The following is a 22,677-nucleotide window of genomic DNA, read 5'->3' on the forward strand; positions in this document are numbered from 1 at the left end:
TGTACATATTGATTGCTGCAATTTCAATACCTTAACACTTCCAAAGTATTTAATTGCCTGCAATGTTCTCAATATACCCAAAGTGCAGCAACCCACATGGGCTTTACAAGTCCTTTTCTTTACTGGATTGCATGCTTATGGACAGACAGAAATTTTAAAATAATGGCTATGCCATTAAAATGAACAATGAAATACAAGGACATAAAAATTTAGAGGGGATATTGACTAGTTATAAGGTGATTTGGAATTGCCTTAGCTTTTGCAAGGTGACATATAAATCCCAAATATTTTCATTAGCTTACTTATTTAAATGGGTTCAACTTGGAGTCTAAAGCAGTGAAAGTGTTTCCAATATATATTTACTTATACTTAAAAGTTAAAATCATGTTAGAATAATTATTAATCACTTTCTCAGTTCCAGAATGACAAAAATGCATGGGGCGTGGGATGCAAAATTAGGATGTGTCACGTAACAAATAATATGCACTCAGGTATTGCATACTGATACTATGGTAAGTTCTACTATATTGTGTGATACTGAACCATACAGATAAGATCAGTTAAAAAAAATGCAAAAGAACATGAAAACAGAAATTGCTGGAAAATCTCAGATCTGACAGTATCTGTGGAGAAAAAGCAGAGTTAATGTTTTGGGCCCAACAGCCCTTCTTCAGAACTGATTGTTGCTAGGAAAAGGTTGGTATACATGTTGAAGATGTGGTAAGAGAAAGAGGGAGGAGTAAACAATGTGTAGATGGAGTCCACAGTGACAGAAAAACTGTTGGGCAGACGGAATGGACAAAGATCAGTCTGGGAGAACGAACTGCCCCTAATGGGGACCATAATTGGTTGACAATGCCTTTTTAGTGGTAGGAGCCCAAATGACGACAAGACCTTGTGTGTGGAGTTCAGGAAGGTCCACAGGAGAAGATACTCCGGCCTTAAAATTCAAGTCTAGATAACCATAACTTTTTCTATTTACTTTTTCTCTCTTTATACTTTTTTCATTTTTTTCTATGCTATTTACCTTCTTACCTCATTGAAATGGTCTGTCTCAGTTGCTTGTAACTTTTTCCTACCCAGTCCCCTTTGCTCCTAAACTATCTTATGCCTAGTCCAGGAACGTTCAGTTTCCAAACTACAAACCAAGAACATTTTTTAAAAACGCATTGTTAAATCAAATACTTACACACAATTTATTTTTCTGGTTCAAGCATTTTATTTGCAACCTTTGCTGTTTTTACATGTCTATCTCCATTTTAATGTTATTCCCTCCTCCTTTGTTTTACTTTTATACAATTCAATATAACACAGGAACAGGCTTCAGCCCACCAAGCCTGTGCCAATATCCAATCCTTATTTAGACCCACTACGATTACTGGTTTGTGTCCTTCTGTTGCCTCACATTCATGTATCTATCAAGATACGTCTTAAATATTGCTAACGTGTCTGCTTCGACCAACTTCATTGGCACTGCATTTTTGGCACCCACCACTCTCTGGGTTAAGTATTTTTCCCGCACTTCTCCCTTAAACCTTCGCCCTCTCATCTCGAAGCTGTGCCCTATTGTAGTTGGACGAGGTGAAAAATCACACGACACCAGATTATAGTCCAGCAGGTTTATTTGATGGCTTTTAAATCTTCAATCAATTAGACTGAAGGTGTAGGTTTCGATTGATTAATATGCAAATCCCAGAATTTCTTTCAAGTCACTGTCCCGCGATAACTTAAGATTTTATCAGTATAAAGGAAGTGACATCTCAGATCAGAAAATGCATTTTTGGTTCGAGGTCTTGTTCAGAGTCTGTGTCTTAACCTGGAGTCAGGCTAATTTTATTTCCAAAGTAAGAGTTTATAAAATGTCACATTGGCTGACTGTCTACAAATTAGACTATAAGACATAGGAGCAGAAATTAGGCCATTTAGGCCATTCAGCCCATCGTGTCTGCTCTGCCACTCAATCATGGCTGATATGTTTCTCAATCCCATTCTCCTGCTTTCCCCCCATAACCCTCGATACTCAAGAACCTATTTATCTCAGTCTTAAATATGCTCAATGAGCCGGCCTCCACAGCCTTCTGTGGCAATGGATGCCATAGATTCACCACTCTCTGGCTGGACAAATTTCTCCTTATTTCTGTTCTAAAAGATCTTCCCTTCACTCTAAGGCTATGCTCTCAGATCCTAGTCTCTCCTGCCAATGGAAACATCTTCCAAGCATCCACTCTGTCCAGGCCATTTAGTTTTCTATAAGTTTCAATTAGATCCCCCTCATCCTTCTAATTCCATCGAGTATAAACCCAGAGTCATCAAAGGTTCCTCAAAGGTTTTCATTCTTGGGACCCTCCTCTGAACACTCCTTCCTGAGATATGGGGCCCAAAACTGCACACAATATTCCAAATGTGGTCTGACCAGAGCCTTACAGAGCCTCAGAAGTGCGTCCCTGCTTTTATATTTAAGTCCTCTCAAAATAAATGCTATCATTGCATTTGCCTTCTGAACTACTGACTCAACCTGCAAGTTTACATTGTGGGAATCCTGGACTAGAACTCAAGTCTCTTTGCACTTCAGACTTGTGAATTTTCTCCCCATTAGAAAATAGTCCATGCCTCTATTCTTCCTGCCATACTGCATAACCTTATACTTTCCCACGTTGTACTCCATCTGTCACTTCTTTGTCTACTTTCCTAACCTGTCCAAATCAGTCAGGACCCCCCCCCCCCCCCCCCCCCCGCTTCCTCAATATTACCTGTCCCTCAAGCTAACATTATATTGTCTGCAATCTTGGCCAGAATGCCCTCAGTTATTTCACCTGGAGTGTTAATGTATAAAAGTGAAAAGCTGTGGTCCCAACAGTGAGCCTTGCAGAACATCACTTGTCACTGGCTGCCAACCCAAGAAGGACACTTTTATCACTACTCCTGGTTTTCTCCAGACAACCAAGCTTCTATCCATACTAACATCTTGCCTCCCACAGGAGACTCCTGTGTGGCACTTTGTCAAAGGCTTCTTGAATTTCAGGTATTGTGTGCTTTTTTGAACAGTATCGAATGTATCTGCAAATATAAATTCAGGGTGTATATAGGTGTGTGCAAGTGAGAGAAAGAGAGAGAGAGAGAGACGGAGAAAGTCTGTGTGTGTGTGTGTGAAGGGAGAGAATGCGCGAGAGAGAGAATGCGCGAGAGAGAGAATGCGTGAGAGAGAGAATGCGCGAGAGAAAGTGTGTGAGACAGAGAAGGAGAAAGGGAAAAAGGGATAGTGTATGAGAGGGGGAAAGAGAGAGTGTGAATGAGAGACTTGAAAGAAATTCTAGGACTTAAATATTAATCAGTTGAAACCTGCACCTCCACTCTTAACAGATTAAAGATTTAAGAGCCATCTTAGGCGTGTTCAACTTGTTCATGTCAGTTGTATGATGCTTTGATCTTTTAATCATAAATACTTTGTATAAAGGTCTTCCTCTCTCACCAACACATGGAGGAGGAGCGGGGCTCTGAAAGCTTGGGCTTTCAAATAAACCTGTTGGACTATAACCTGGTATCATGTGAATTTTGACCTTGTCCAACCCAATCCAACAGAGGCACCTCCACATCTGTTGTAGTTGACCTTTCCACCCTGAGAAAAAAAAACCTCTGACATTCCACCTTATCTCTGCCTCTAAAAATCTTGTAGACCTCTATCAGGTCACCCCTCAGCTTCCATCTTTCCAGTAAACAATCCAAGTTTGTCCAACCTCTCCTCATAATGAAAACCCTTCAGGCCAGGCAACATCTTGGTAAACCTTCTCTGCAGCCTCTCCAAAGCATCCATGCCCTTCTGGTGGTGTGGCAACCAGAACTGCTCGCAATATTCCAAATAGAGCTGAACAGAAGTTGCCAAAACTAACTTGGCAACTTTTATATTTGATGCCTCGGCTGATGAAGGCAAGTGTGCTTTATGTCTTCTTGACCATCTTCTGCATCTGTGTTGCCATTTTCAGGGATCTGTGGATTGTACAGCCAGATCCCTCTCTATGTAAATACTCCTAAGGCTTCTGCCAATTATTGTGTAATTTGCACTGGAATTTGATCTTCCAAAATGCATCACCTCACATTGCCAAGATTAATCTCCAATTGCCATTTCTCTGCCTGAATCTACAATCGATATCCCACTGAACCCTTTGGCAATCCTCCTCACTATCTGCAATTCCACTAATTTTGATGTCATCCAAATTTTGCTGTCACTACTAATCATACCACCTACATTTTCCTCCAGATCATTCATATATATCTTACAAATAATAAAAATCCTAGCAGTAATTCCAGCAGAACAGCACTAGTTACTGATCTCCATTTTGAAAAGCACCCTTCCACCACTACTGTCTTCTATGACCAAGATAGTTTTGTATCCACCCAGATTCCATGAGAGTCTACATTCTGTACCAGCCAGCTGCGAGGTCCCTGACCAAAAGATGCCTTGCTAAAGTCCATGTAAACAACATCTACTGCCCTTCCCTCCATCATTCCTGTCATCTCCTCAAAAAAACTCAATCAAGTTGGTGAGACATGACCTTCCCAGCACAAATCCTGCTGCTTTACACTAGCAAGTCCATTCGCTTCTAAATGTGAATAAATCCTATTTCTCATCTGCTCCAACAGCTTTCCTACATCATGCTCACTGGCCTGCAATTAAATGGGTTATCTTAGTTTCCCATCTTAAACAAAAAGAACAACACTGACCATTCTCCAGTCCCCTGAAAACTCAAGACTCCAGCTATTGCCTCCCACAGTATCCTGGGATAGATCCCATTAGCCCTGGAGACTTGTCTTCTGTTACGTATTTCAACTCACCCAATGTTTACTTCTACATTATGTTGACCTGCTTGAGAGCGTTCAGACACCTTCCCCTAACCTCAACATCCTCCACCCCCTTCTCTTTGGTGAATACAGATGCAAAGCACTCATTTAGAATGTCACCCATTTCCTCTGGCTGCACTCATTACCTCCCTCCCTCCTTTATCCTTGAGTGTGCTATTCTTTCCTTAGCTACCTTCTTGCTCTAATGGATGGATAAAATGCCTTGGAATTCTCCTTAACCCTGCTAGCCAGAGACATTTCATAGCCCCTTTTAACCCTTCAAACTGTTTGAAATCCTTCCTATTTTCTCGATGTTCTTCAAGGTATTTGTATGTTTTTAGTTGCCTGAACCTTAAATATGCTTCCTTTTTTTGACCAAGTTAGTAATTTCCTCTGTCATTCTAGGTTCCCAAAACTTGCCATTCGCGCCCTTCATTTTCACAGGAACATGCTTATCTTGCACTCTAATCACCTGATCTTTGAAAAACTCGCACGTCAGATGTGAATTTACCCTCAAACAGCCACTCCCAATCCACATTCTCCAATTAATACTTAATTAGATTATAGTTGACCTTCCCCCACTTGAACACATTCATGCAAGGTCCACTCTTGTCCTTATCCATTAGTATCCGAAAACTTACAGAATTATGGTGACTATTCCAAAAATGCTCCCCCACTGTAACTTGGAACACTGGGCCAGGCTCGTTTCCTATTACAAGTCCAGCATGGCCCCCTCCCTTGTTGGATATCCACATACTGTTTCGAGAAAAAACCCTTTGAACACACCAAAAACATTGCTCCCCAACCAAACCCCAACACTAAGGGACTGCCAGATTATTTTTTTTGGGGGGGGGGGGGGGGGGGTGGAGGTGTTAAAGATCACCCACCACAACATCTTTCCACAGTCTGACCGTCTCCTACTCATCAGCAACTTGGCTTACATAGTAACATCACTGCAGTAAAAAACCCAACATTGCTTCATAGGAACAAGAGAAAACAAAATTGGACACTCTGCCACACAATGAGATGTTAGGATGATCAAAAGCTTAATCAAAGAGGTGGCTATCAAGAGGCATCTTGGAGGAGGAAGGAGCAATTGCGAGGCTGAAGAGTTTCAAGATTAGATTAGATTAGATGAGATTCCCTAGAATGTGGAAACAGGCCCTTTGGCCCAACAAGTCCACAGCGACCCTGCGAAGAGCAACCCACACAGACTCTTTTCCCCTACGTTTACCCCTGCACCTAACACTATGGGCAATTTAGCATGGCCAATTCACCTAACCTGCACATCTTTGTGACTGTGGGAGGAAACTGGAGCACCCGGATGAAACCCACGCAGACACTGGGAAAATGTGCAAACGCCACACAGAAAGTTGCTCGAGGCGGAAATTGAACCTGGGCCCCTGACGCTGTGAGGTAGCAGTGCTCACCACTGAGCCACCGTGCCGCCCTTTTGCAAGGATTGGTTGAATATTTCAGCCACAGGGCTAAATACTAGGAAAGAAATAGAGAGAAGCTGCTCTTAAAAACTCAAGAAATAAACAACCTTTAATAAAAGTACATTTTGGTACTAATATTTTATTATCGTGATAATTCTACCACTACAATTAGCATACAGTGCATTACATACAATAATGAAATCAAGTATACTCTATTTTTCATATCACTTGATTTAAATGTTAGCATTGCAATTGGTCATCTGTTTTACATCCTCACAACAATAACAAAGTCCAGTGTCTTGGAAGTGCCAGTGTTGGGCTGGGATGGACAAAGTTTAAAATCTCACAACACCAGATTGTAGTGCAACAGGTTTATTGGGAAACACTAGCTTTCAAAGCACTGCTCTTTCATCAAGTGGTTGTCACCACCTAGTGAAGGAGCAGCGCTTCGAAAGCGAATGCTTACAAATAAACCTGTTGCACTATAATCTGGTGTTGTGAGTTTTTTTTTAACAAAGTCCAGTGTGACTGCTTATCTCTCCAGGTTTAACATGATTTGCTGAGGACTTCCAGCATTTTGTTTACTTTCACAGTTAAACGCACCAAAAGCAATTTTCTTTTGTCTTGCCAATGTACAAACACTACTTTACTATAGGTTTTTTTCTAAAGATCCCTGAAATGGGAAAATGGTATATTAAAAAAAAACACAAGGAAGTGAGAGACACCAAATGACATCTCAAAATCAGTCCCCACATTTTGGGTATATTGATCTGTATTCTTTCAGTGTTAGAATTTAATAACCACAACACATTTTAAAATAGATGTAACAAGTTAATTTAGTTTGTTCTATTCAGCAGGGCACGCAGCATTATGCAGAGAAACTGAATGCACCTTTCTAGTCAACCCATTCATCAGGATTGATGAAAAAGGTAAACATTTAAGACAGTGGAAGGGGAAAGGAGGCAGGCAGAACAAATTGAATATATGCAGTAGGAGTGAGGGCAGAAGAGATTAATTAGCAAAACACTTCATGTCGCAAAATTCAAAGACAGTGGCAATGGGTTCAGCAAGAAAACCAAGCTAATGTCCAAATGAGGTTTGAATGGTTACACAGCAGCCATATGAATGCAAAACGAAGGGATAAGAAACAAACAAACACAATGAAAAACAAACTAAGGATGGAGGCAGAGGTTATGATCTAAAGCTGCTGAAATCAATAAAGTTGAGGGGTTGAAGTGTCAAGAGGAAATGTGTGGCAGCTTGCCTTGAGCTTCATTGCAACACTGCAGCACACCCTGGACTGAAAGAAGAGTGACAGCAAGGTGAATTTAAATGACAAGCAACAGGAAGCTTGGGGTCATGCTTGCGAATTGAACAAAGATGTTCTGTGAAATGCCTGCCCTGCCTATGTTTGGCATTCCTGCATACAGGAGGTCATGGCAGGAACAGCAAATGCAGCAAAACTGAAATAAAAATCACTTTGTCAAAGCTTTTCAAACTGCATTTTTCAATAAATCAAACTTACAGGAAAACCCAACATTTATGAGCCATTTTCAACAATTATGTCATGGCTGCTGAGCATCAAGGCCATGTCTGTGCTTCTGAATTTCTCCTGAAGTGTTCTCTAATACTGAAAAGGTTGGGACCACTAACTTATATTGTAATAAACAGTATTGATTGGTTGACAATCTTCAACAAAAGGTTTTTTTTAAACAATACTCAAATTCTATACTACCAAATAACTATTTAAATGCTACATACTAAACTGAATCAAGTATAGGTAAATTGCTATTTCATTTGGGAGTGTTTGGAGCCTTGGATGCTGAGAAGGGAAGGAGGTCCAAAGAATACAGTGCATCTCCTGTCTTTAAATGCAAAGGTAATGAGTGAAAAGGAGAGTGTGCTTCAGATGAATAAGGAGTGAAGTTAGGTATTGTGGAGGGAATGGTCCCTTCAGAATACGGAAAGGGAAGATGAAAACGTGTTTGGTGGTGACATCACTTGAACTGGCAAAATAGCACAGAATGATCTGTTGAATACAGAAGCTGATGGGAAGGAAGGTGATGTTGAGGGGGACCTAATCCATCCTGGTTTGCAGAGAGCAACAAAACGTATCAGGCACTGTGTTGAGCCCTGTCAACCACACCAGATGGGAATCCTCAATTGAGAAAAAGGGAAGACAGAACAGAATCATGGATGTGGCAAGTTAGATTATCAGAACAAATATGTGACAAAAATGAAGAAACTCAGGAGAATGAAAATGAATCCTTATCGGAAGCAAGGTGTAATTAAATATAGACAAGGGAGGTGTAAAAGTCCATGAGTTGTAGTGAATATTAGTTGATAGATTGGCTCCAGAAATGGAAACACAAGTTGAGAAGGGAAAGGAAGAGATGGACCAGATGAAAGTGAGGGAAAGATGTATATTGGAAACACACAAGAAAAGGTTCCAGTTCATGGCAAGAGGTGGTTGCATCGATATCATTTCATTTATTATTGTCACATGTACCTAAGTAGAGTGAAAAGTTCTGTTTTGAGTGTAGTACAGGAAGATCATAACATACAAGGACCTATAGATCATGGTGTTTAAACAGAGGAGGGCATACAAGGTTACAGCTGCGCAGGAGGTGCACAAAAGCAAGATCAACATTAGATTTGAAATTATTAGACTGCTGAATAGAGATCTCTAAAGTGGGGAAGAAATTGTTTGTGAACCTGCTGGTACGTATGTTTAAACTTCTGCATCTTATACCTGACAGAAGAGGTTGGAAGAGATCATAACCAGGATCGGAGGGGTCTTTCACAATGTTGGCTGCACTTCTGCAGCAACAAGTAGTGTAAATGGAGTCCATGGATGGGAAGCTGACTTGTGAGATAGTCTGGGCTGTGTTCACAACTTTCTGTAGTTTCTTACAATCATGGGCAGAGCATTTGCCATACTAAGCAATGATGCACCCAGACAAAATGCTTTCTATGGTGCATCTACAAAAGTTGATGGAGGGTCCCGATAGACATGCTGAATTTCCTAAGCCTCCTTAAGAAGCAGCAGCAGCACTGGTGTTCCTTCTTGACCGTTGCAACTACATGGGAAGAACAGGTCAGATTGTTAGTGATCATCACTCCTCGGAACCTGACACCCTCAACCCTCTCCACCTCAGCTCCATTCAAATAGCAAAGGAGGTGTTTTCCTCCTTTCTTTCTGAAGTCAATGATCAGTTCTTTAGTTATGCTGACATTGTGGGATAAATTGTTATCTTTGCACCACAACACCAAGCATTCTATCTCCTTCTTGTATTCGGATTCGTCATAGCTTGATGTTCACTCTACAATGGTGGCCAGTGTCGCCAGTGACCTTGTGGATAGTATTTGGATGATATTTGGTCATGCAGTCATTAGGAGTACAGCAGGGGGTTGAGTACACATCCTTGCATAGCTTCACTGTTGAGGATTATTATAGAGGACGTGCTGTTGTCTATCTTCACTGATTGTGGGTCGGGAAGCTGAGTATCCAGTTGCAGAGGGTGGAATAAGACTTAGGTCTCAGAGTATGAAGATGCGTTTGATTGGGATTATAGAGTTTAAGGCAGAGCCGTAGTCGATAAGTAGAATCCTGATGTAAATCTCCTTATTAATCAGGTGTTCCAGGAATGAGTGTAGGGCTAAGAAAATGGCTTCTGCTGTGGACCTGTTGCACCAGTAGACAAATTTCAGGGGACTGAGCCTGGCTGTGAGGATAGAGTTGATGTCAGCCCTGACTAACTCCTTGAAGCACTTCATAATTATGGGGGGCAGAGCCACCGGGCAGTAGTCATGGAGGCATATTGCATGTGTTTCCTTTGGCACTGGAATGATGGTAGTCTTCTTGAAGCAGGTGGGGACTTCAGATTGTAGCAAGTAGAGGTTAAAGATGTCAGTGAATACTCCTGCCAGCTGGTCTGCACAGGATCTGAGTGCACGGCTGGAGACTCCATCTGGGCCAGATTTCCTCTGGTTCAGTCACATGAAGGCCAATCTGATGTCTGCAACAGTGACTAAGGGAACAGGGGCTGGCAGGACAGGACATAAACAGAGCATAAAATGCACTTAGCGCATCAGAGAGGGGTGTATTTTTGTCCACCGTTTTGTTCTGTTTCATTTTGTATGCCATTATATTGTGTAGGCCTTGCCAGAGGCAGTGGGTGTCTGTGTGGTTAGTTTGAGCCTCTAATTTGGTCTAGTACCGCCTCTTTGGATCTCATACGACCTTGCGGAGGTAGTATCTGGATTTCCTCTGAAGGTCTGCGTTGTCCAACTTGAATGCCACATGCCTGGTCTTCAGTAGGCAATGGATTTCCTGATTTCATCATTAACATGTCAGATAAAGCGATGAGGGAAGAGTCCATCTCTGCAGTGTCAGACTGCAGTAATGAATGTTCCATATATTCCACAGAAACGTAGGACTCATTGCAGGTAGCCATTTGGACAAAATCAATGAAGTTGAAAAATAAAAGTTATTCTAATTGAGAACAACCTCAGTCAGGTGGAAAACAGTAAGTTGTGGATGAGAACTGTTTGGACCTCTTCAAGAGAGGAGTGGAGAGCTTTATGACCATCTTGATAGGGAATGTAGACAGAGGGATTAGAGGCCTACAGTGAAGAGAAAATGATTAAGGTCAGGAAACTGCCAACTGTTGATATGGGCCATCAGAAGAGATTGGAAGAAATAAGTTCACTGAGGCAGGAAAAACTGAAACAGTGAAAAAACCTGGACTGCTTTGCTTGTAGATTTTGGGAAGGAGCTTGAACTGGGCTGTGCAGGGTTAGTGGACTAAAGTTGGAGACAGAGGATGGGGGCCAGTGACGATCCAGGAAAAGCTATCCAGCAATGATGATATGGTCCGGGAGGTAGGAGAAAGTGTTGGAGGGTTGGTATCCAGCTTGGTAAACGTCCGTAGACAACTCAACAGCCCCATCTTGGTCAGTGGATTGGTCGACAAAATTAAGGTGAGAGAATAGGGTGCGGCAAGTTCTGAGAGATAGGTTCAAATTCCCTTCAACTGACTGAAAAATCTCATCCTATAGTTCAAATAAAAGGCCAATGACCTGAAACATTAATACATTTTTCATTTCTCTCTCCACAGTTGTGGCTGATGCCATCCAACCTGAGTGTTTGCACCTCTTTTTATTTCAGATTTCTGTCATCTGCAGCATTTTGCTTTTGTAATCTGTTGTAATGCAACTTCTATTGTCCACTGGGACTACGGCAAATTTACCTTTGTACACTTAGTTAAGCACAGGTTCCTAATTTTGCAACCTTTTTAAAACACAATTAAAAGCCATGAATTCTTCACATTGTTTATTATCCTTCTTCTAAAACCTAAATCTTTGACGCACCTCAGACAGGAAAATAAACTATACTTCAACTCACTTACAACATTGTTTTTGTGCATAAGGCCATTCAGCTCATCATGACCACAGCTGCTGACCAACTTAGCATTGTGACCTTACGCCAAAATCTTTTGCCTTTTTCCTATACCTCACATATTGTTTCAAATAATCACCTACCGCCCTCTTTAATGCTTTGATTAAACTAGTCCTCTCATGATTGTGAGAACCTTTCACAAATTTTCTCTTTGCCTTCTTTGTTCTAAGGAGAAAAGTCTCAATCTCTCTCTCTTCATAACTGATGCTATTCATCCCTGGAGCCATTCTTGTAAATCTCGTTTGCATTTTCTCCAACAAGTTCACATCCTTCCAAGATGTGGCACTCAGATCGGTGTACAGATAGTTCTTCTATAATGTGATGATTGCACATCCAAGTGCAACCCTGCATTTTAGAAAAATCACGCTTTAGAAACAGTGCTTCAAGTGTTGACGATGTAATCGTGTTACAGCCAAAATACATTTTAAAAGTCTGCACTTTGGAAACAGTGTCCCCAGTTTTTTACAGTGAATTTGGGTTAACGAAATGTGCATTATAGCAGAATAAACTGTACAATACTCTGGCTGAGCTTTAACTACTGACATATACAAGTTCAACATCACCTCCTTGTTCTTGCACTCCATGCCCCTATCCATAAAACCCAGCATTCTGTTTGCTTTATTAACTGCTCACTCCATCTGTTGTGCCACCTTTAGCGACCCATGTACACATACAACCAGGTCTTTCTGCTCTCTTATTCCCCCTCTTAGTAATGTACTTATTTTCGTAACGTGCGTCTATGGTATTCCTACTAAATCATACACCTCTGCCTTGAATTTTATCTGTGTCTATATACCCACTCCCAACAATCTACCCACGTCCCTTTGAAGTTCTACACTGTCCTTACAGTTTACAAGCTTTATGCGTCACAAATTTTTAGTGTTCCCTGCACATAAAGCACTAGACAATTAATATATAAATAATGAAAAACAAGGGTCCCCATACTGATCCCTGAGGAACAACCTTCCTCCAGATTGAAAAATATCTATTGACTAATACTGTTTTGTGTCAGTGGGTCTATTTTGTATGCACACTGCCACTGTCTTTTCTACTCCACGAGCTGTAAATTTAAATCTGTTATGAGGCAGTATGTAGAATGCTTTTTGGAGTCCACATGCAGCACATCAACAGAATGATACTCAAGCCTCTCCGATCTCTCTTAAAAATAATCCAGCAAGTTAAACAAGACTTTCCCTGAAGAAATCCATTTTGGCTGTTCCTAATCAACTCACTTTTCCTAGTGATCATGAATTCTATTTTGAATAGCAGTTTCCAGAAACTTCTCTACTAGACTTAATCTGACTGACCTGCAATCCAAGAGGAGTGAACAAGGAGAGGGCCCTGTTGTTGACAGACAGCAACAGAACTAAACAAACACATAGAATGCTGGAGGAACACTCAACGGGTCTAAAAGGAGAGATAAAGACAAACTGGATTGAAAATATTAACTCTGTTTCTGTTTCCACAGGTGCTGCTAGACCTGTTGAGTTTCTCCAGAATTGGTGTTTGGTTCAGATTTCCAACATCTGCAATATTTTGGCCTTTAACAGAGCTTTATGAGTCAGAGATAACTGGAATCAGTTCTTGTGCTACTACAAAGAAACAAGCTTGCTCTTTAGCAATTCTCTGAAACTGGTCAAGCTCTTCTTTCCCAAATTTTAATATAGATATTTGACAAAGGAAATATAAAGTCAGAAGTCACATGACACCAGGTTATAGGCAGAAGTGGTTACTGCAGATGCTGGAGAGGAGAGTCAAGATTAGAGTGGTGCTGGAAAAGCACAGCAGGTCAGGCAGCATCCGAGGAGCAGGAAAAATTGACCCTTTGGGCAAAAGCCCTTCACCAGGAATGAGGCCGAGAGCCTCAGGGCTGGAGAGATAAATGGGAGGGGGTGGGGCTGGGGAGAAGGTAGCTGAGAGTGCAGTAGGTAGATGGAGGTGGTGGTGAAGGTTGGAGAGGAGGGTGGAGCGGATAGGTGGGAAGGAAGATTGACAGGTGAGACAGGTCATGAGGATGGTGTTGTACTAGAAGGCTGGAACTGGGGTAAGGTGGGGGATGGGGAAACGAGCAAACTGGTGAAGTCCACATTGATGCCAAGAGGTTGAAAGCTCTCGAGGCGGAAGATGGTCATGGTTGTGGAGGTTAGTTATCTCAGCTCCAGAACATGTCTGCAGGAATTCCTCAGGGTAGTGTCCTAGGCCCAACGATCTTCAGCTGCTTTATCAATGACCTTCCCTCCATCATAAGATCAGAAGTGGGGATATTCACAGCTGATTGCACAATGTTGAGCACCATTCACAACTCGTCAGAAACTGAAGCAGTCCATATCCAAATGCAACAAGATCTGGATAATATCCAGGATTGGGTTACAAGTGGTAAGTAACACTCGCACCATCACTAACAATCACCAACAACAGACAGTCTAACCACAGCTCTTTGATATTCAATGACGTTACCGTCACCGAATTCCCGATTACCAACATCCGCGGAGTTATCATTAATCAGAAAGTCAACTGGACTCACCGCATAAACGTTGTGGCAACAACAGCAGGTCAGAGGCGAGGAACACTTTGGCAAGTAACACACCTTATGACTCCCCAAAGCTGGTCTACCATCTACAAAGCACAAGTCAGGAGTGTGATGGAATACTCCCCTCTTGCCTGGATGAGTACAGCACCAACAACAGTCAAGAAGCTTGACACCACCCAGGAAAAAGCAGCCTGATTGACTGGTACCATATCCACAAGCACCCACTTCCTCCATCACTGACACTCAATAGCAGCAATATGTACTCCACACAAGATGCACTGCAGAAATTCACCAACGATCTTCAGATTGCACCTTCCAAACCCCATAACCACTTTCATCTAGAAGGACAAGGGCAGCAGATATATGGGATCACCACCACCTTCAGGTTCCCCTCCAAGTCACTCACCATCCTGACTTGAAAATATATCACTATCCCTTTACTGTCGTTGGGTCAAAATCCTAGAATTCCCTCCCTGATGACAGTCCAACCCATAGCAGTTGGACTGGGGCATCTCAAGAAGGAACTCACCATCACCCTCTCAAGGGCAACTAGGGGACAGGCAAGAAATGGTGGCCAGCCAGTGACACCCACATCCCACAAAATGGATAATTTTTTTCAAAACTCTAATACTATGTGTCTATCAAGGAGTCTGACAGAGAAGGGATTGAGTGAGACGACAGTGAGTTAGAATTATGCTTTCAAGATGCAAATGAAACCAGACCAGATTGTTGCAATCCCCTCGTCTGCCCACAAAATCTGAATATTGTGCTCTATTTGGACACAGACTGTGTCAATGTCACAGGAGTCTCAAATGGTGCTGAACAATGTGCAATTATTAGCAAACATCACCCTACCTCTTAACTAATTATGAAGCTACTACTGAACCAGCAAACTCAGCATTATAATAGCAGGGAAACACAGCTGAACGTTGGGCCAGAGAAAAAAAAAGGGCAGAAAGCAGTAGATACAACTAAACAAATAGTCTCAATCCAAGTCAGAGAATGCCACAAACTTGCTACAAAATACTGAAAATGCTGAAGCTCTGAAATAGAAATAGAAAATAGAGAAACTCAAGAGGTCTGACAGCAACTGTGGATATAAAAACAGAGCTGCCAAACTGGAGGAACATAAACACACTGCATAGCCTCCTGGAATGAACATTACATTCAACAACATGAAACCATGACCTCTTTCTTCATTTTCATTTCTCCCTGCTGCTGATCCCACCCCAGTGTCTTGTTTTTATGATTTGCTTTCAACACAACTGATCTGGTTCTGCTATCAATTTCTATTAACATTGTGATATTGTGATATTGTAAACATCACAACTTTAATAAGGAGGATTCTGGCTAATTGAAGGTGGAGGACAGGAAAAATGTGGCTGTAAGAGCAGCTCCTTTTTGAGATATTTTCAGTATTGGAGCTAATTTCTTCAAATTCAAGGAACAGTAATTACTATTTTAGAAGCTGTGGCATGGTTTAGGAACTTTGGGAGGATAAAAGATCAAACCAATAGCACTTTTAAAAGTAGAAAGTGATGAAGGTGTAGGTATGTACTGTACCTTTAAGAGAAAGGAAACTGAAAGCACAGAGTGTGCTGTACTATTTAAAAATGTAACATTTGGTTGAAACAAATAGATGGAGTTGAATTGCCATGGAACAAAAAACAAATTCAAATTTAGCCAATTAGTTTAAATTATGTCCCAGATACCAAAATCCAATTGAATTTGAATTTTACTGTTTGGGATGGCATCAAACCAATGAAATGATCTGATGCTTTGAGGTATAAAACCAGGCATTTTGAACAGTTGGAGTGAGAACAGCAAACAGCACCAACAAGTACAGACTGTGAGCCGAATAGCCCTCTGAAAGGTACCTGTTCATAAGAAAGGTTGTGTAGCAGAAGACCGAAGACAACCCAGGAAAATACACAAAAAAAATTCTACAATGGAAAATCGAAAAAGCTGGCTGGTTTTGAAACTTTTTTTTTGTAAATCTTAATCAAGATTTTTTTTATCTGACCAGTATTGTAGAGTGGGAGGTAAAAGATAGGCTTAAGGAAAGGAGTTGTAAAAAGTTGTTGTTTTAATGTTCTCTTTTGGACCTAAAGAATAAAATTGTTAATTTCCACTTGAAATAGGGAGATCAGGAATAGATCTGTTAAATTTCGAGAGGCAAAGATGACAGCGCAAAGTGAGCATCTGAGTGTCGGATTTAAATCAGCAGAGGGGTTTACCCCGTGTCGTAACAGTTTGAGGGCTCTCGTCCATGATTTGAGCATGTCTAGACAGATCCAGTCTGAGATTTGGATAGATTTGGGGTACAAAGTCCAGTAGATTTAAACACTTGCTGGTTAGTGTCCTAGATCTTTAAATAAAACATAGGTGAACCGATTTGTTTAATTTCAGTCACTTATGGTTGGTTAAATTAAAAGTGAGAGAAATACTCTTGAAATTGCTGAAGAGGTTCTGGGGTTTGAAGATAACTCCCAAATTTGCCAAGAAAGCTTAGAAAGGAAAGAAACGACCATACTCTTAGAATTAGCAAAGAGGTTCGAGAATAGGGTTTAACATAGGTAAAGCTAAAATTGTAAAGGAATTATTCAAAACATTTCAGTGAGTCAGAGAAATAGACAAGTGCAGTACAGTTAGAAAATATTAAAGTACAATTGAGGAAAATTGAGTTAGAAGATAAACAACGGGAGAGAGAAAGAGAAAGAGAGGAAGGAGAGAGGAAAAAGAGAGAGAGGATTCTTAGCTGAGCAAAGAGAGAGAAGTAAGGGAGAGAGAAAGAGTGACAGAGGGAAAAGAAAGGAGAGAGAGAAGATTCTTAGTTGAGGAAAAAGAGAGAATTTGAACTTGAGAAGTTGCGATTTGGTCAGCAAAGTCAAGTTAACTGGATGGAGATTAAAAGAGAAGGTAGTGATATACATAAATATGTAAAAGCTCTGCCACAGTTTGATGAGAAAGATGCCAAATTCTTTATTTCATTTGAAAGATTGGCTGGGTAGATGGGGTGGTCCAAGGATTTCTGGGTAATGCTAGTTCAGACTAAACCAGTAAACAGAACTAATGAGGTATTTGCTGCGCTGTCAGATGAAGGGTCAAGAGATTATGAAGAGGTCAACAGTCTATTTTAAGTGCTTATGAACTGGTACCAGAAGCGTATAGACAGCCGTTCAGAAACATGAAGGAGGAACCTGATCAGATTTATGCTGAGTTCAAAAGAATTAAATATAGTTATTTTGATAGATGGGTGCAGGCCTTAAAAATAGATAAGACCTAGGAGGCTCAAAGAGAGATTATTCTGCTGGAGGAGTTTTAAAAACTCACTTCCAGAGATGGTAAGATTTCATGTGGATAAACAGAAAGTTCAGGACGTGAGAAGGGCAGCATGTTGATGCATAAGACAAGCTTCCAGCCAGAATTTCGTCCAGTAAGGGATAGAATTTGGGAGAAGGAGAAATCCAGACTACGAAATAAAGAGAGTAGAGAACATTAGTAAGTGTCTACCACAGGTTAAAAAAAGAAGCCCAAGAGGGTGGAAAGAAGGTGAAAGGACTCAGGTGTTTCCACTGTGGTAAAGTGGGACATGTAAAGTCACAATGCTGATCATGAAAGAAAGGCACGTTGAGCAATGATATGGTAAAAGAAGCTAAGCCAGTGGCATTAGTGAAAGTAGTAAAAGAAACCCAAGAGGAGCCAAGGAGCTGCAGAAGAATGCACAGTCTCGGCAAGTGCTGGGTATGGGGTGAGTGCTCTATAAAGAATTCGCCTCTGTGGGTAAAGTTAACTCAGAAAGAACAGGGGGAGAAGCGCGAGTCATAGAGATGCATAACACGGAAACAGACCCTTAGGTCCAACTCCTCCATGCCAACCAGATATCCCAACCCAATCTGGTCACACCTGCCCATATCCTTTCAAACGCTTCCTTTTCATATACCCTTTTAAAAGGCTACAATTGTACCAGCCTCCACCACTTCCTCTGGCAGCTCATTCCACACATTCACCACCCGCTGCATGAAAACGTTGCCCCTTAGGTCTCTTTCAAATCTTTCTCCTCTATCGTAAATGTATAGTAATCTAGTTCTGGACTCCCTGACCCCAGGAAAAAAACCTTGTCGATATACTTCATCCATGCCCCTCATGATTTTATAAACCTCTATAATGTTACCCTCAGCCTCAGACACTCCAGGGAAAACAACCCTAGCCTATTCAAACTCTTCCTATTGCTCAAATCCTCCAAATCTGGCAACATTCTTGTAAATCTTTTCTGAACCGTAAAGTTTCACAACATCCGTCCGATGGGAAGGAGACCAGAATTGCATTCGATATTCCAACAACAGTCTAACAAATGTCCTGTACAGCTACAAAATGACCTGCAACTCCTATAATGAGTACTCTGACCAATAAAGGAAAGCATACCAAATGCCTTCTTCACTATCCTATCTACCTGCGTCTCTACTTTCAAGGAGCTATGAACCTGTACTCCAAGGTCTCTTTGTTCAGCAACACTCCCTAGGAACTTACTATTAAGTCTATGTGTCCTGCTAAGATTTGCTCTCCCAAAATGCAGCACCTTACATTTATTTAAATTAAACTCTATCTGCTACTTGTCAACCCATTGGCCCATCTGATCAAGATCCCATTTTAATCTGAGGTAACCTTCTTCACTGTCCACTACACCTCCAATTTTGGTGTCACCTGCAAACTTACCAACTATACCTCTTATGTTCACATCAAAACCATTTATATAAATGGCTAACAAAGTAGCGGGCCCAGCACCAATCCTTGTGGCACTCCACTGGTCACAGGCCTCCAGTCTGAAAAACAACCCTCCACTACCACCCTCTGACTTCTACCTCTGAGCCTTTTATACCATGAGATCTAACCTTGCTATCCAGTCTTCCATGGGGAACCTTGTCGAATGCCTTATTGAAGTCCATATAGATCATGTCCACCACTCTGCCCTCATCAATCCTCTTGTTACTTCTTCAAAACACTCAATCAAGTTTGTAAGACATGACTTCCCACAAAGCAATGTTGACTATCCCTAATCAGTCCTTGCCTTTCAAAATACATAGGTTAACTCAGAGCAGTAGTCTCTTATTTGGATCTAAGGTCACCTTTATGTGTTTGTTTATGAAGCTTCCTTACCCACACTGCCACCTTTATTACCCTCCTACAGTCAGTCAAAGGAAAGACTCATTTGCCAATTATTCATTTGTGAAATTCTTAAAACTTACTCAAAGTATGTATTCACTTGTTCAAATTTACTCAACCATCCATATGAGCGGGTCAGTGTGGACTTGTTGGGCCGAAGGGTCTGTTTCCACACTAAGTAATCTAATCTAACCAACCCAGGTATTTGCATGCCAATATATCAAGTTCTATTTTTAGAAGCTATAAAATTCACTTCCAACACCAAATGCAAGGTTACAGTTGTCTGAGAGCAAATCGCAAATTTTGAAAATTTACTTACAGGTTTGTACTTAATCAATTCTCTGTCCAGCCCAACAAGTACCTGAACCATAATGAGCAACAATAAATAGTAGCTTTTCATTGAAATATGACCCAGAACAGATTGGAACAAAAAAAGTGGATGACATCCATTATGGGCACAAGTCACATACCATTTTTACTATTTCAGGATAGGCTTGTTCAAGAAGCACACCTCTATTTGAGGTGAGGAAATCCACCAATTCATTCAGGGTTGCTCTTTTGACCTCTTTACTCTTTAAGTCTGAAACAGAGTCCATGAAATCAAAAATCACACAGCACTGCTGTAATTTTTGACAGAAGAGATCATGCTGTTCAGCATTTGGAGCATCTGTAGAAAGAGAAAGGATACACTCAATAAGCATTAAGGCATTTCATTTCTTATCTAACACCATATCTTAATTTCAAAAAGGCTATTATTACAAATGCTTTTTTAAAAAAAAAATCCAACCATATAAATAGAAAACAAATATTTATGAGGAATGAGATTCCACTAAAACGATCCTGAAATTTGAAAAGACCCCAGCTTACAAACATACAATTGAAGCCATTTTCTCTGAGAATTTTTAAAAATTCTGCAATTAGTTCCTGACAGCTCAGTGCAACTTTGCAATCTTTTCAGAATCACTGTTTAAAAGACTCGCTTTTAAATTTTCAAAATTGTAATCAAAATGCACCTGCTTACACGCCAGAAGAAAAACCTGCTCTCAGCCTTAGAAACAATTCATGTGCATTCAAGGTTCTGTCTTTTTATTGAAGCATAATCTTTCACTCTGAAGTAATATCATTCAAAACTGTAAGCAATTTTTTAAAAAAAATCAATAGCATGTGAACAAATTCATCACCTGTTTTGGGATATTGCGAGGCAGATACATTGAACCAAAATTTTTGAAAAAAGTCACACATTGTTATCGAGGAGCTATAGTTATGCATATCTCAAACTCAATTGCTTTTCATTCAGAGCTTAGCTGTAGTTTGCAAAGCCAGCATGTACAGCCCATGTGATTTATCCTGAAGGTAGTGGTGGATTGACTTCTCGAATTAATAAAGTTTATGTAATGAAAGTATGACCACAATGCAATGCAGTTTGGTAAGTTGCTTGATCAACTAACAATGAAAAACATGAAAGTTACAACAATGGGAGACTGTTAGGTGGATTAGAAGTTGGCAATATGTCTGCGACACTTTTTGCTTTTAACATGCGGAAATCATGTTTTGAAACCTTGGTGAGTTGCAGTGCATCGTGTACATAGTATACAGGCCAGCCAGACGGCACCTATTAAAGGTGATGGACAGGATGTTGAACACATGCATGCTTTGCCTTGGATGAGGATAAGCTTCTTGAGTTTTGTTGGAGCTGCGTTCATCCAGATAAGCCCAGGTCATTCCATCACACCAATGCTTTCTGTCAATTCGATGACTGATGGTCTTCAGACAGTCAGGAAGAGAGTTGTTCATCATACACCATTCTTATCTTTAAATTGCTTATGCACCCACAGAATGTGGTGAGTCCAGTTACATTTCTGGTCAATGGTGACACCAGGATTTTAATGGGGCAGATTCATTCATGGCAATGCCACTAAACATGAAAGGAGTATGGTTATACTCTCTCACTGAAAATGGTCATTGCCCAAGGAACTGTGCACGATGTCAGCCTAAACTCTGAATTGTTTGGGTCCTGCTGTAATTGTGCACATATTGTCCATTAATCAAGGATTTGCAAATGCTGTTATACAAAGTATAAATAGTCACTCACCCTCACTTTTGTTGGAGACAAAACTAATGCTGAAGCTGCTAAAAATTATTTGGTCAAAAATAATGTCAAGGAACTCATGCAGCAATATTCTGGGGCAGAGATGACTGCCCCAAAACAAGAACATTCTTTTGTGTCAGTCCTGACTACAACCATGAAGACCTTCCTCCTCTCTGCAATAACTTCAGTTTCACAAGGACTGGACACTACACATCAAATTCTGTCTTTCTGCATTGCTGGTTTTCAGCTCTTTTGTCAATGCTCAAGCCATGACTGGGTTATGAGGAAGTTAAGTGCAATGTAACAGCACTGTTGACAGCACCTTGCATCACACTGCTGATTAAGAGTAGACAGATGAGGATGCGATTGACTGAATTGGATTTAACATGCTTTTTGTGAATAGGTCATACCCAGAAAAGTTTGCACATTGTTCGGTCACTGACAGTGTTGTAGCTGGAAGGGAACACCTTGATCTGGATTACAGTTCTTCAGCACTACAGCCAGGAGCCTTTGCTGTATCCAGTGAGCTCAGCTATTTCTTGTTATCAGGAGGAATGAATTAACATCATAAATGGACATCTGTCATGTAGGAAAAGGCTGAGGTGGACACTGTTTCCGAGACTCGTGGATAAAGATGGTTCAAACTGACTTGTGCAGTCAATAATGGTACAGCCCAATAAGAGGATGGGGACATTCGTATCATCTTGACACCATGTCAGGTGTGATAATGCTGAAAAAAAAATGTTTGTCCATTACGTTCACAGCAAGATATAGCACAGCAGCACACCTTGATCTGATCTGCTGGATTGCTTAGTTTGGAATTTAACACATTAATTCCACTGTTCAGCATGCATAAAGTCCTGCGTTTTAACTTCACTGTTTGGTACCTCATTTTCAGACAGATCTGGTGTTGCTCCTGCCAATATCTTCTCTAAACTCCTCATTCAGTGTGGTCACCTGTATAGATTTTAATTACGGAAAGAAGAATATGCCAGGTTAAAATTTGTAGTGGAACACAATTCTGCACACCATGCTTTGTGGGCGTCTATTTTTGGGCTGAATCAATGCATCAGCAATTGGAAAATATGTGAGGAACGATCCAAGTATTCCCTTCTGCTGATTTGCTCAACACCTGAAATTGTCTCATTTGGTGATTATG

At 40.8% G+C, this 22,677-nt stretch overlaps 1 protein-coding gene across 1 annotated transcript in view; it reads right to left on the reverse strand.

Annotated features, from left to right (window-relative positions):
• ppp2r5a (protein phosphatase 2, regulatory subunit B', alpha isoform) overlaps positions 1-22,677 on the reverse strand; it is a 168,880-nt gene that overhangs the window by 58,086 nt on the left and 88,117 nt on the right. Inside the window, exon 2 of the mRNA XM_072580817.1 lies at positions 19,900-20,096. Coding sequence (XP_072436918.1) covers positions 19,900-20,096 — 197 coding nt within the window. The remainder of the gene's footprint in view (positions 1-19,899; positions 20,097-22,677) is intronic.

The sequence above is a fragment of the Chiloscyllium punctatum genome, chromosome 11 (assembly GCF_047496795.1).
Source record: "Chiloscyllium punctatum isolate Juve2018m chromosome 11, sChiPun1.3, whole genome shotgun sequence".
NCBI classification, from domain to species: Eukaryota; Metazoa; Chordata; class Chondrichthyes; order Orectolobiformes; family Hemiscylliidae; genus Chiloscyllium; species Chiloscyllium punctatum.